Raw genomic sequence first — 14,412 nt, 5'->3', positions numbered from 1 at the left:
CAACCCCAAATTCACACCTTTATTTTTACTCAAAAATGTAAAAGGACTGGAATTGAGTCTGTATACAGCAAAAAACTATTTAGTACTAATGTGATCAGAGAAAAAAAAAAGAAAAGAAATATGATCAGCACTGAATTAAAGCAACAAAAGTTTTAAAGATGTAAAATAATGCCTCTGCAGCAGCTGTAACTCAGTAGCTCCTATAGCACTGATACAGGGAAAGATGCTTTTTCCTGATAACCCTGTTTCTTTTGACCTACAAGAAATAAAGCCAGTCCGTTTAGAAATTTAGCTGTCACTGTTTCCAATGGATGTTAGGCATATAAATTCCAACAATAGGCTCAGCTTTCTGGTTTGTAAAGAGAGAGCATAAGGAACAAACAAATTCCATTACATCAGTGCCAAGATATCTGCTGTTACTGCTACTGAATTACAGCATGTCCCATTTAATCATCTATTTAAATAATAGTTAAAAGCTCAATACTTTTGGAATAGCTGGGCTTTAAGGCATGAGAACATAAAAAAGTTATCATGGGATAGAAGGTCATGTGAGATTTCCATGAATCAGCAATTCTACAGTAACTAACCATGTGCATCCTATTACCCCATGACAAACAGAGGTTTTCCTACATGCCAGTGGCATTTACCGCAGGAGAAATAAGCAGCTGCTGTGCAGGTTCACCTGCTGAGTCTGGTTGCCCTGAGCAGAAAAGGCAGCAAGCACTAAGCAGTTAAACATGATTAAAGAGAAAAGAATTTATAATCTAGTAATTACAAACATTTTAGTGCAAATTAAAATATTTAATACGTTAATACATCTCCTCAAGGAGATACAAAGCATTGGAAAGACTTTGCAAGTCAAGATAATATGTCATAGTACAGGGGTTGTAGCAAACTTAGTTGCTGGAGCTCAGTACGAAAAATACAAGGATTTTTATCTGGAAAAAATATGAAGAGCAACTTTGAAAATGATTTCAGCTGAAAATCCCAGTTTAGTAATTTAACAAGGAACAGCCTAGAGTACAATGCATAAACATTCTTGGTACCTCTGCAAACAGTTGCAATGGCTTTATTTTGAATATTACATCCCCGCGCATTTGAAAAGCAAAACCATATCGCGTTATTTCCCTTTTACCTTTCTTTGGCACTTGCCTTTCAGAAGAGTTGAGCTCACGGATTGCTGCTAACAACTCCACCAGCACCTGCAATTTTCCTGAATCAGTTTCAGAGAAAGTATCCGAAGTATAATCTTGTGGAAAGACGTCTATTAGACCTTCATAGAGACTGGACTCATCGTGTTCATCAGACATAGGATCACAGCTTTTTTCCTATTGAAAATAAAAGGATTCAAGCTCCACATCCCCTTTAATATGCTTTGGGTTTTTTTAAAGTTTGCTATATTTTTCTTACAAAGACAACAGGAGGCATCAAAAGCTGCCACAAAGTAGTGTATCATGTGAGCATGACAACCTCCCAATACTGGATTGAAAGCACAGTTTTAAAATACTGATAGCGTTTATTTTGGTTTATAACCTCTAACCTAAGATGCTGTTTGCAGCTGAGCAGAAAGTTGAAGTACTTGAAACTGAAAAATGTGTTTTACTTCTGCTTCTCTAATTAAACAACCACAGAGAGGTACACCTACAGCAACGCTCTATCTAAAACTTGGGGAAAAAAATCAATATCCTCTTTATTCTTTCTAAATTCCATAATACCTTATTATGGAACTTCCCAGTCATTTACTTTTTTTTCGGAAGATGCTATTATGCAACTGAAAACGAAGAAGAGTCAACAAGTAAAAACAATATAATATAAGAAATACAGGTAATATTCTGCTGTAATTTGAAAATCAATGTTTCACAGGGAGAAAAAGCCAAACTACTCAAACGCCAAAACCATGGCGTTAACAGACGACTGGCCTCTCACATATGAAAATTTTCTAATGCTTACACTATGATGTAAAGGCAATGAACTTTGCTTGGCAGTACTGAAAATCACAGGGAGGCCTGTGCTGTGGACATCCACAAGGAATGAACATCTTTTTAAGAGAAATTTACATTTCCACTCCCCTTCCTTGGACTTTGACTAGTGGCCACAGAAGTGAGTATTACCAAGTTCTAACTATCACATTATTTACCTATAGGAATGAGAATATTTCCACAGAAATAACAAGGTGCACAGTGTGATAGGATCCCAGGAGAAGTGGGAATGAAGACATTTAATACTGACATCTCGAGCCTGTAGCTCCCAGTGTCACTGAGCTTGTGAGAGTGAGATTATCATGTGGACAGGAAGATTTCAGAAGAACCAGTAGACAGAGTACATAGAATAATCTCTAGCTAACAGCGCTCTTTGTAAAATTCACATTTATATGTATTTTTACAAATATTCAGAGACAAGATTAAGAGAGAAAATACATGAAGAACAAGAAAATACCATAAGGCGATACGAAACTGGTGAGATACCCCTGAATACATTCAGATTTCCTAACATTTATGTTTTTGAAAGCAGATCTCCTAAAGCAAATTGTATGTGAGAAGAGAGTATGGAAATGACCTTAAGTAACACACACATTGACTGTAACATAGTTTTAGTGACCTTTGCCTGCTAAAATGATAATTGCAGGCACACACCCCCATGCAAATAGATACCTTTATAGCTTTAAACAGAAGACATGGATGATTGCAAAGTTTTTTCAAGGCTCCTATACATATTAGGTGAGGACTGTTTTCTATCCTGCCTTGTAGACAAGACCTAATAACTTGAGAACTAAGCAGTTTTCGATACAATTCAAGTTGCAGTGCTGTTGGTCGGCAGAAGATTATGCTCTCCTTCTTGGGGGGCAGAAATTTGTTTATCACCTCCTGTGTTCTCCTAAGAATAAAGAGTCCAGTGAGGCGTGTGAGTTCTGCTGCTCTTTTTTCTCCTAATTCCTTTTCCTCCTAAAGGAACAAAGAACAAAATTAAAGATAACCTTGCATTTCATCACAATAATTTTCTGTATGATTTTGGTTAGGTAGCTAAAGAATGTTTTAAATGTATGACACCACTTTCTGACATGGGACTGTCCTGATCAGTTCTTCTCCAAGTAGTACCAGTGCATTAGCTTACTTCTACATCTGGCTTCTAAAGTCTTATACAAAGGAAGATAATGTCCCAGGAGATACCCAAGGTTTGAACTATATTCTAGAATTTCTTGATTGAAGCAATAAAATCATGCAGATTTTGCAGTACTGTGGAGAAACTAAAAATGAATTAAGTATTGTCATATGGTAATTTGCATAGCATTTTTGGGAATGCAAGGTGTTAGAAGAACAATTTTTGCCTGATAATTAACAGGCAGCTGAAATGCCGTGATCTCAACTTGCGTGTATTCCTCCATGTCCCTTTGGAGAACAATTTATTTCAAATAGGAAGGTGAAAAGCTTTTGCTACTATTAGTCTTGAACTTTATTTTATTCCATAGAAAGCAAATTTCACAGTGCTGTCTACAAATTTTCTTCTATAAGTGCATTTTTTTAAATTATATACCTTTGTTGCTGAAGGTTCTCTAGATCTGACAATCGGTTCCTCATATATCTTTCTATATGTGGATAAAGAACCAAGTATTCCTGGATTCACAAACTCTATTAAGGCATAAAATTCTTGCAAGTCATTTTGGATTGGAGTACCTGGAAAGAGCAAAAAATAGTTCTCCGTTTATTAATTTTTTCTTTAAAATGACAGAAGTACAAGCATTGAATGCAGGCTTTAATGCTGAGAATACAACCTGAAAACAGATGTTTTGTTTCAATGTAAATTATTCAGGGTACTGAATTAATCTAGAACTTTGTCATGATTAATAAACTAGTGTCCTCCTAACTAAACAGATTGCACATCTAGTAGCTTTGACAAAGGAATTTAAAAAGTCAAGTTCTAAATAAATTTTATTAAATAACTACAAAGGAAAACAATGAGTATGTATAAACAGAGTTCTGATTCCCTTAAAAAATTTCCAGGCTCCTTGCCTGTCCCTGAAGTTAGACAAATTTTGCATTTATTTAAAAAAAAAGGAAATAATTCATTTTTACAAGACTCGAGATTTGTGCATTTAATACCCATTGCCAAAATGTATACTATGCTCCTGCCGTACTTACAATAGCTTTTTCCTTTACCCCAACCTAATACTATTAGCATGGCTAAATATCAGAAGCATAGCTAAATATCAGAAGCAGCGATAGATACTAACCAGTAAGGATAATTCTCCTCTCACAAGACAGACTGGTGAGGGATGTAGTTGTCTTAATAGAGCTGTTTTTCAGACGATGTCCTTCATCACAGATTAGGAGGTTAAATTCTATAGCCTGAATTAGATCCAAAGATCGCAGTAGCATCTCATAACTGATTATCAAAACTGAATAAAGCGGAGAACTGATGAATTCTTCTACTTTGTGGTCCTGCAGGTATAAAGGAAAATATATCATACAACTATTTCTTTTGAGATCACTCATCCTATTCCTTAAACATCCAGTATCTACAGAAATTTTTCTAGCACGACACAAGACATTTACTATCTCCTCCATGAGTCTGGATTATTGATTCCTAATTTGCAAAGGAAGTATGGGATCTGATACAGCAATTTAGAGTTTTAACACCTCATTAAAAGAAAATTTATTATTCTTTCAGGCCTTCAAATCCTTTGAGACACATTACCGTGAAGGTGAAAAGCACAGGCTCCCTGTAACAGCTTCCCGCTCCTGGCATTTAGGTAAGCTTCAAATGAATAATTAAAGCCAAGACAACAAAGAGGCATAAGTAGTTGCCTGTACGTTTACTTTGGGATCTCAAGCTGCAGGGTGCAGTAATGTGGTCCAGTAGGAAGTTACCAGAGTCCACCAACCTAAAATTCCTCTTGTAGTTTTGAATTGAATATGGTATTAACTTTGTTACAAGCCCTTAACATGGATGGGTTGGCCAACAGGTAAGGGCAGCCTGGGACTCAGAAAACAGAGCCCAAAACTAGCCCCAAAAACATGCCTGTCTATTAGTAAATAAATGCAATTAATTTCTAAACAGTGTATTACTAGAAAATGGCCATGAGCCCCTTCACCCTTACATACCCTCCAAACACTTTTCCTTCAACAGACAACAAGACTTTTGCTGAACTCCTAAAAAAAATAACCAGAACCGAGTCTACTTGTTTATTACCAAATATGACAACAAGGAAAACCAGGAAGAGCTGCCCATATGACAGCACTCGAGTCTGAACAAAATAGGACTTGCTCAGTTCTAGACCTTAGAGTCAAAACCAGCTTTAAAAAGAGACACACTAATTTAAAAAGTCACTGTAATGGGATGGGGAGCTTCTTCCAAAAAAGTTTCCTAGAAATAGTTACATTTCTGTACAGACTTGTGAGTGTACTAGGATTGCTTACTTGTTTTGCAAGTACGCATAAAGATGGAAAAACCTACCGAGGGCGTGTCCCGTAACTTTCCACTTAGCTCCAGATGGTAATTCCCTGCACGCTCCTTCCTATTTCCTAACAGTGTTCATTAACTAAGCAGGCTACGGGCCCAGCTAACAAGCTGAAGAATATCTTTAATTGTGAAAAAAAAATCAAGCTAGAGCTTCAGAAGGTATTTTTATTTCCAAACAAGATCAGTTACCAAACACAGACAACTAATTCTGGAGCCAGATGGTGTAATACACTGTAAAAGCAGCACCACTTAATTATCACAACCTTTAGAGCCTCCTAGCAGGTGATTCAGATGAATCTATGGGCCAAATCTGGCACATTAATCTCACAAAGTACCTTGTGGCAGATCAGTGCCCACATGCTGCTCACACATCAGGGGAAGCAAGGAGCAGTGAGGAGCAGGTAACAAGGGCATGCCCCAGGTTCCCCAGGTGTTTGGACCTGAGCATTCCTGTTCTTCTCTGGCCAGTTTTCTGGCCGGTATTTTTACTGCCAGTTTCAAAACAGGAGCAGAAAATTTCCCAACACAGGAAGACAGAGGAGCCCTGTAGGCAGCACTCAGTGTTGTCCCTGCCCAGTGTTCAGGCTCCACGTTGCAGCCCTGAAGACAAATGCAATGCCTCTCTGACCTTCTCTTGGGATCGTCAAGCATCAGAAGATGCCCAGGGTTCAGAAACTATTTTGTTTTATTACACTTTCTGGGTGTGAGCTGGAACTATAGGGAAAGTGGCGGGGGCACTGGGGAACTGCCTCCAGTGTCGCTCCCCTGGTAAATCATTACCTCTTCTGGACCCCTGAAAAAAAAGCAGCAGAGTCCTGACAAGCCCCCTGCAGCCAAATATAGTGTATTCACTGCGGTATATAACAACAGCAGTGGATGATGAACTACAAATTAAAATAAATTTACAAGCTAATTTCAAGTAATTAATTTATCCTCCTAACTGGCTGCATAATATGTATGTATGATAGCCTCCTTTTTCACAATTACCCAAAGTGACTTCACAGGTTTAAGTGAGTTGCCCGGGGCTACATATGGAGAAACTGTCAATCAGTATTAGAGCCCCATAATGTCCCAGCCTTACTCTTTGAACAGATCCTTCTTTGCACTAGTGTAAATCCAATATAGTCAGGACAGTGTAAATTAAAAAATGCTGAATCATGAAACCATGCAAACCTTGAATTAATCAATTCTCCAGTTATTTTGACTTAAAAAACAAACCAAGCCCAACAGAAGTGATGTTCTGCAAACAGATAAAGGAGTTATTCTCTCAAACACGTCTCAAACGCTGATAACACGGATTAATGAGATCCAAATGCAACCTTTGTGGGGAGGCCTTCATTTTAAAAGCAATATCCTCTACATGGCATTTGCATTTTAACAGAAGTAAACTGAAATCACATTTTAAAAGCAGATATTGTCCTGGTTTTTTGAAGAGTCTGTTACTGAAGGGTTAGGATCAGTTCGCAGTGTTTCAGCACGAAAGTGAGGAAAACGTACCTAACACATTTTAAAAAGTCTTCCAATTCTTTGGATGTGTTATTTATAGGCAATAGAAAAAAACCTTTGAGACAAGCTCTTCCTTTTAAGTTATACTGGAGAAATAACAGTATGGTAATTGCTGTTTTTCCAGAGAAGATAGACAGTAAATTATTTTGAAATACCTCATTACACCCCAGGCAAGTCATATTGTGTCTTCCTTTTGCATGACAATGTATTCCTTGCTATTTGGAAACACAATCTTAAAAGCTGCTGAGTGCCCTCAATCCAAATGGATCCAATGAGATGAGTAAGAATATTAGTTATTTAAATTAAAAGAAAATGAAAGCAACTGTAATTTTGGGTCATAGTAACTGTCAGCAAATTCAGGTTTTCTCCTCCCAACATTATTCATAAAAACTGAAAGAAAATATTCAATTATTTCTAACTACCTTTTCAAGTAAAAATGTTGCCATGTTATATTTTGTCTTGTATTCACTTCTTTTAGAAACTTCCATATTTCTCATCCTAACCTATATTACATTACAGTTCCTGACAAGTAAGTTTGTTTCATTTCTACATTTTGAAACAAGTAACTAAGAAAAGCAAATGATGCAAAGAGCATCTATTACATGTGGATTGTCCTCAGTGGAAGATGAGCAGGTGATGTAATTTCAAAGGTTTGACAATAATGACTGGAACTCAAATAATTATTGTTACAAATCCTTGTACACTCTACAAAAGAATTTTAAAACAGTTTGAAAACTTTCATTTCATCTGAAACATTCACTCTTCCATACAGACAATAAGGATAATGCAAGAAACTAAAACCAAATCTGGTTGATGCAAGAATCGGGTCATCTTCAGAATGCAGCACCCTTTGTTTCTTCAGTGTACTTGTATGGAACTAGTAGATTAAAAAATAACTTTGAAAAATAAATATCTTTATCCTTGTTGCAAGCACCAATGCAGAAAGCCACAGTTTGCTAAACAACTTCTCTTTCCTTTCTGCTATGAGTGCGCGCTCCATATGGACATGAGGACCAGAAGTCTTAGGAAAAGAAATACTGGATGGTTAATTATAAAAAAGCAGGGTTCGAATTTGAAAGCTTCAGAAGCGTTAACAGAGGCATGAGCAAGTCTCCTGTTCACAGCTTCAAGAACGTCGGTCCTGAGGGGACCCAACCCTCTGACTGAGATACTGAGCCACGCTTAACAGGAAAATATACATGGCAAGAAACCCTTAATGGATAACCAGAGCAAGATGTGGCTCTCCTCCAGAGAAAGCTCTCAGTGAGTGATACTACAGCCTCACTCCTTGAACTCCACCGTCTTTTACTTTGCCAGGTGCTTTCCTGTCTGATGTGGCCAAGAACAATCACTGAAGCAGAGTCTGCACTAGAACTTTTAGTCTTTGCAGTAAAGGACAGAGAGTTTTGTGTTTCAAAACCAAAGGCAAAACCCTAAAGGTATACCAAGGAAATTAAAATATTAAATACTTCATCAGCACATGGGATTCATCCAGGCCCTACAGGAACTTGGGAGTGTCATTACAAGGGGGAACACCTCCACTATAGGAGGGACAGGGATCAGCATCATCAGCTCCTTCATTAAGATTTGTACTTGTCTGCTTTCTTCTAGAGATAAGATATTCCCGTTATCTAACACTGAGCCTCTAGGCTTGGTAACTCATGAGACTTTAAATCTTCTCTACATAAACCTCATTCTTGACAGTGACAGTAAAGGGAATAACCTTTTGAAATAGTCTGAAACAGACAGACAAAACAAAGACAACAAAGTTTTCAGTACAGAAGAAAAGCAACTACCCCAGAAACGGAGTACAAGCCAGTCAAGGTAGATTCTCCGGTACATAAAGCAGGGAAGGTGTGCACTTTGATAGATAACAGAAAACTCTTCCTTAAACTGAAGAGGCACATGGAGGAGCATGTCACCTTTTACATCTTCAAAGGTGAAGCCTGAGGAAAGATAAGACAGACCTACGCTAGACAGGCAAGTGAGCTTGAGTTATGACCTGGTACTGACAGCTAAATGTCCATATGGACAATTACCTCAGGGAGAAATAAAGTACTACAAATAAATATTAACAGAGAATTACTAGTTTTGGTCTCTGGTTAAAAAATAAAAAAGAGGAAAAAAAAAAACCACAAATCCTATATTCTGAGTCAAATACAACCTAATCCCCTTTTGGAAAGAAATCTTACCTGATCAACTGTAAAGACTTTGATCCTTTCACTTCCCAGCCATTTCTGAAATTCTTTTTTCCAGTTTTTTACCAGACTCCCAGGGGTGACAATTAGTGCTCGCTTTAGTACAGGCTTGCAACCATAGACCCCTTGACGCAGAAGAGTCCAGACAACTGCAATGCATTGCAACGTTTTTCCTAAGCCCATTTCATCAGCAAGAATAGCTCCAAATCTGCCACTAACCCTGTAAGATATAATTAGGTGGTGGTAACATTTTAAAAGACATATATATAATTATTTACAACTGGTTTAGGGAATTGCTTCTTGTGGTTGTTTTCTGGAGTATAAAGAACCTATTTATGCTTATCATGCTTTACTGCAGGTTTTCATTCAGTTATACCTTACAGTGAAATTCCTCATTTTCTAGATTAACACATTAGTCCTCCAAACCTAGATAGTTTAAATCTTCTTTTAGAATTAAAAATATTATCTAATATTTTTAAAACTTGTACATACCTTAAGGAATCTATGACTTGAGAAAAAACTTTTGAAAATAGTACTGTATTTTTCTCAACATGTTGGTATAAAAGCTTCTTTATTCTAAATGCCTGATTTATAAATTATAAGAATTATGAATTATATGAATTATAAATCCCAGAAAGCGGTGTACTTTAGCATGGGTTAGATTGTATCCATGTTTACAAGACTTCATATCTGCAGTAGAACTGACAGGCATTTTTGTGCGCTAACTTCTCATCGTATCTGGCAAAGTCACAGCAAGCATGATGCTACACGCAGGTCAGAAAAAAAACTGTGCAACCTTTACTGGGGAAAATTACTAATATGAATTAATTGAACAATTGCTCAAATCTTCCCCTTCAAATTGTTTAATTTCAAACATGGGCATGAAAATATTACAAGTATTGAAAGCCAAAAAGATAATTATCATCTTACCTCATTCCCATTACACATTCATATAGAAATATAATTCCTTCTTTCTGATGCGGTCGGAGATTATTTGCAATGTAAGGGTCCACAACTACATCCACCACAGGTAAATCAGCCTTATTGAATGTCCACTGATGACTTGCATTTGGTCTTGGCATAACTAGAGAATCTTGAAGTTCAAAACATATGCAGGTATTGCACAAAAACATTATTTTTAGTCTGTTAGCAAAGGGTATTATTTCTCTAACTCTGCTACAGAATAAAGTCAATGTTCTAATGACTGCTGAAAATACTGTTTAATTCATTGACCCTTCTCAGACAGAAGATGGATTTACCAACAGGGCATGTAGATAGTATTTTAAATAAAAAGTCCTCTTAGAGAGGTTTCCCCAAGAGATCATACTTTTGTCAAAAGTAAAGGTGACAAACTGAGAAATCAGAGTATTTTTTTATGATGAAGTGAAACTGCCTACCTAATAAATGTTGCAAGACAATTTTGAATGCATAGAGTTAAATCAGAAGAAGTTCTAAAAGCTTCTTAAAGGAAAGTTTAAGAAAAATAACATAAAAAGTTATTAACCTACATAAAGTCTAGACACTACATTTCAAGGGGATATTCTTGTAGCTGCCCAGAAAGACTTCTCTGCCAGAGAAGCAGAGATAAAAAGACAACAATTTGTTAGGAAAAAAAAAAGGGGGAAGGATTCAGAGTGAGCTGACAAAGGCTGCCACAGTGCATGAATAAAATAAACTGACAGGTTTGTAGACATACAGAGGCAAAGAGAGCATGAAATATTGGGATATGTCCTTTGGCTACATCTAAATAACAGTTTTTCTTGCCATAATTTGTTTACAATCTCTAACATCATAATTTTGCTAGACAATGTCCACACTGGATTGCTTATACTGATCCTCACTGAAAAGTTGTATTGTCAGAGGACAAAATGAGAAAGCAATTTATAGCTGCTGGTATTGTTGTGTCACTAGAGTAGATATATACTGATAATTTATTCAGGGGGATAGGTTGGTTGACAGCTTGCATCATTCAGGGAGATTTTGTTTCCTACTGACAAATGGCTGAGTTCTCAGAGATCACATCAAATTGCACGCCTGTATATATAAGCACCAGTGGTGACAAAAGGATAACTTTTCTGAGCAAATTTTTGCAGCCTCAGCCTCAGAGATGGGGAAGTGTCATGGTTGAACCCCAGACAGCAATAAGCACGACACAGCTATTCACTCACTCCACCCCAGTGGGGCAGGGGAGAGAACTGCAAGAGTGAAAATGAGAAAACTTGTGGGTTGAGATACAGATAGTTAATAGGTAAAGCAAAAGCTGCGTGCACAAGCAAAGCAAAACAAGGAATTCATTCACTACTTCCCATGGGCAGGCAGGTGTTCAGCCACCTCCAGGAAAGCAGGGCTCCAGCACACGTAACGGTTACTTGGGAAGACAAATGACCTAACTCTGAACAACAACCCCTTTTTCCTCCTTCCCCCAGCTTTATATGCTGAGCATGACACCATACGGTGTGGGATATCCCTTTGGTCAGTTGGGGTCATCTGTCCCAGCTGGGTCCCCTCCCAGCTTCTTGTGCACCCACAGCCCACTTGGTGGGGTGGGAAGCAGAAAAGCCCTTGAGCTGTGTGAGCACTGCTCAGCAGTAATGAGAACACCCCTGTGTTATCAACACTGTTTTCAGCACAGATCCAAAACATAGCCTCCTCCTAGGTACTGTGAAGAAAATTAACTCTATCCCAGCCAAAATTAGCACAGGAAGAAACAAGGCTTAGATGAGCAATGGACTAAAAGCTTAGAAATCATACATAGAAAACACAGCTTTACACCTTTGTCACTGTGCTCTGTTCTGCTGAGCACAAGGATAAATGGCTTTCCATTTTGAAGAAGCTGCATTTTAATTGACTACTGGCATAGATCTCAACGTGAAAACCTCTGAATGCTCCAGTCCCAAGGTTCTGGTCTAGGAAAGTATCTCCATAATTTCTGAAAGAGCTTATGCAACAACATGTTAAATAAATATGCGATTCTCCTGTGTAATCAACACTAATGAATGGGAGTCCACCCTACTGATGTGGTGAGGGCTCTCCATATCAGGCAGTTTAGGGAAATCTCATAGGAGGTACTCATATTCACCGTAAGAAAAGTCACAGGAGACAAAGAACTAGAATAAACCATAAGTTTTTGACAGACGTGTGCAAAAACAACAAAGAAGTTAATTTGAGTGTTGAATGTATCAATGAGGTCTTTGCCAGATTTTAGCTTAGAAAGCTAATGTAGTATCATCCTGCAACCACAGGAAGGAACATTCTTAGACACAACATAAGTTGAATTCAGACCAGAAGCTGGTGTTAACAAGGCTGTTCTTACAAAAGGGCCAACAATATCACTAATTACCACTTGATTGGGATTTGTTTGTTTCCATAGAAGCCAGGTAGCAGCTTTGAAAAGTCCGTTAGTACCAGGATATGAGGTAAGAAGTAGGATGGAGGTATAACTACAGTAAGAATGTAGAAGAAACTTGTATTTTTTTTAATATGCATTGCTCTGCTTAGTATAATTTTTTTAAACTCATTTTTGTCTTCCCTCTGAGAGATAAAGCCATCTGCAGAATATAGCTCCTAAATGGTTTGTTTCCGACAGACAAGAGAGTACTTCTCATTTAGATAAGTGACACCACTTCCTGCAACTATCAGATGTTTTCAGGATCCCTCTTATACCACTGCTTAACCAGCCTGTTTCTATGCAATTTGTGAACTCTCATGGCTCTCCAGGACATGGTATTTCTAGTATTATAAAACAAAACTTTTATTCCAAAATGTATCTGGTTGAGTTTGGGCAGTGCAGTGACAATCGCTGGCTGTGAAGGATCAGGCACTATCAGAAGCAATTCTCTGAATCTGGCTCAACCTCTCTATTACTGATCCTCCACTGTAATTACTGTGCTACTATATTATGTCACTCTCTCACTGACCCCAGTGGGAAGCTGGAACTCACCTAGACCTTTTAACCTGTGTCAAACTGTTTCTGTGATCAATATGCTAATTTTTCTCAGCAAAACTCTCAGAAATCACTCTAACTTATTTCTACAGCCAGCTGTAACAACGATGAGAAACTTTATGCAGTGCAGAGCATTCCACCCATTAGAAACACACACAATAAAATCCTAACATGATATTGATAGAAACACTAGCACTGTATGTCAGAAATACCTTAGTAATACATTGTGGAACAAGAAAATTTGACATTACACATTCAACTTTTAGAGCCAGAGGATTCTTAAAGAAACTTAAAAATCTGAATCTTACTTGGAGCATTTGGATCGTGGCGAGGTTTGTAGCTTTGGGAATCTTTGAGTATATTCTCTTTAGTATTGGACTGGCAGGCTCTTTTGAATGGTTTGCAGAATGGCTTCATATTAGTTTGAGATAAAGCAGTTGGGACTGTGTCATGAATCCCTATTCCACTCTGAAAACACCTGCCACTGCTGAAGTCATCTGCTGAAATTACACCCATCACTTCAATTTCTTTTCCTCCAACCATCAGTGTTTGGCCTTCAGCAAGACTGTCTAGCTCTTTAGATTTATATCCAGTACCTAAAATAATATAAAAATGTAGTAATTAGGAAACACTGCAAATACTACTTCCTTAACATTTGTACTCATCTGCAGGAAGAAAAACCAAAACTGTCAACAGGTATTTGATTCTTAAGCATTTGAATTGTTACACATATGAACTCATAAAGCCTTTCCCTGCTTAAGAGAGCTTGACATTTCACTGCTAATAGTCAGAATTAGATACCAAAATATGTAAGCAAATATTCTATCATAATCAACAATCAGTTCTACTGAATGTCAAATACCCATTTAAGGGAATTTACAAAAACCAGCCCCATATCATAAAATCTAGCAGCTTGCCTTAATTTTAAACTTGCTCAAAACTAATGATCATTCTAGGTCCTTTTTCCTTCCTTTCCTGCCCTGACGTGAACACCACTAGCCCCTCTGACTGTTGATCTAGACAGAATATTCTACTTTTAAAACCATTCTAAATTAGCTTTTTACGATTAAGGACTCAGGTGCATCTGAAATCTTTACGTCTGCATATGCTCTGAAACATATATGCCTGATTTTTGCCAGGATTTATCAATCTACTCAATAGTTTGCTCATTCAAAAACCTATCAGGGAGCCGATGCATTTTTCTATGCCTTCTTTGGGATTCTATCAGGTGGGCATTCTCAGAGCAGCTACCACGTACTACCAGTCTTATTACAAAATACTGCTGCAGCTACTACTTTCTTTTAAGAC

At 37.6% G+C, this 14,412-nt stretch overlaps 1 protein-coding gene across 1 annotated transcript in view; it reads right to left on the bottom strand.

Annotated features, from left to right (window-relative positions):
• Nucleotides 1-1,135: 1,135 nt before the first annotated feature.
• The window catches only part of RAD54B (RAD54 homolog B (S. cerevisiae)), a gene marked incomplete at its 3' end in the record, with an annotated part of 15,880 nt that continues 2,603 nt past the window's right edge, over nucleotides 1,136-14,412 (bottom strand). Inside the window, exons 2-8 of the mRNA XM_010086370.1 lie at nucleotides 13,413-13,700; nucleotides 10,092-10,254; nucleotides 9,156-9,381; nucleotides 4,229-4,436; nucleotides 3,532-3,671; nucleotides 2,652-2,942; nucleotides 1,136-1,328 (exon numbers count right to left, since the gene is read on the bottom strand). Coding sequence (XP_010084672.1) covers nucleotides 1,136-1,328; nucleotides 2,652-2,942; nucleotides 3,532-3,671; nucleotides 4,229-4,436; nucleotides 9,156-9,381; nucleotides 10,092-10,254; nucleotides 13,413-13,700 — 1,509 coding nt within the window. The remainder of the gene's footprint in view (nucleotides 1,329-2,651; nucleotides 2,943-3,531; nucleotides 3,672-4,228; nucleotides 4,437-9,155; nucleotides 9,382-10,091; nucleotides 10,255-13,412; nucleotides 13,701-14,412) is intronic.

Source organism: Pterocles gutturalis, unplaced genomic scaffold (genome assembly GCF_000699245.1).
Source record: "Pterocles gutturalis isolate BGI_N339 unplaced genomic scaffold, ASM69924v1 scaffold8641, whole genome shotgun sequence".
Lineage (NCBI taxonomy): Eukaryota > Metazoa > Chordata > Aves > Pterocliformes > Pteroclidae > Pterocles > Pterocles gutturalis.
The sequence above is the reverse complement of the archived record's forward strand: the minus strand, read 5'-3'. Positions and strand labels throughout refer to the sequence as shown.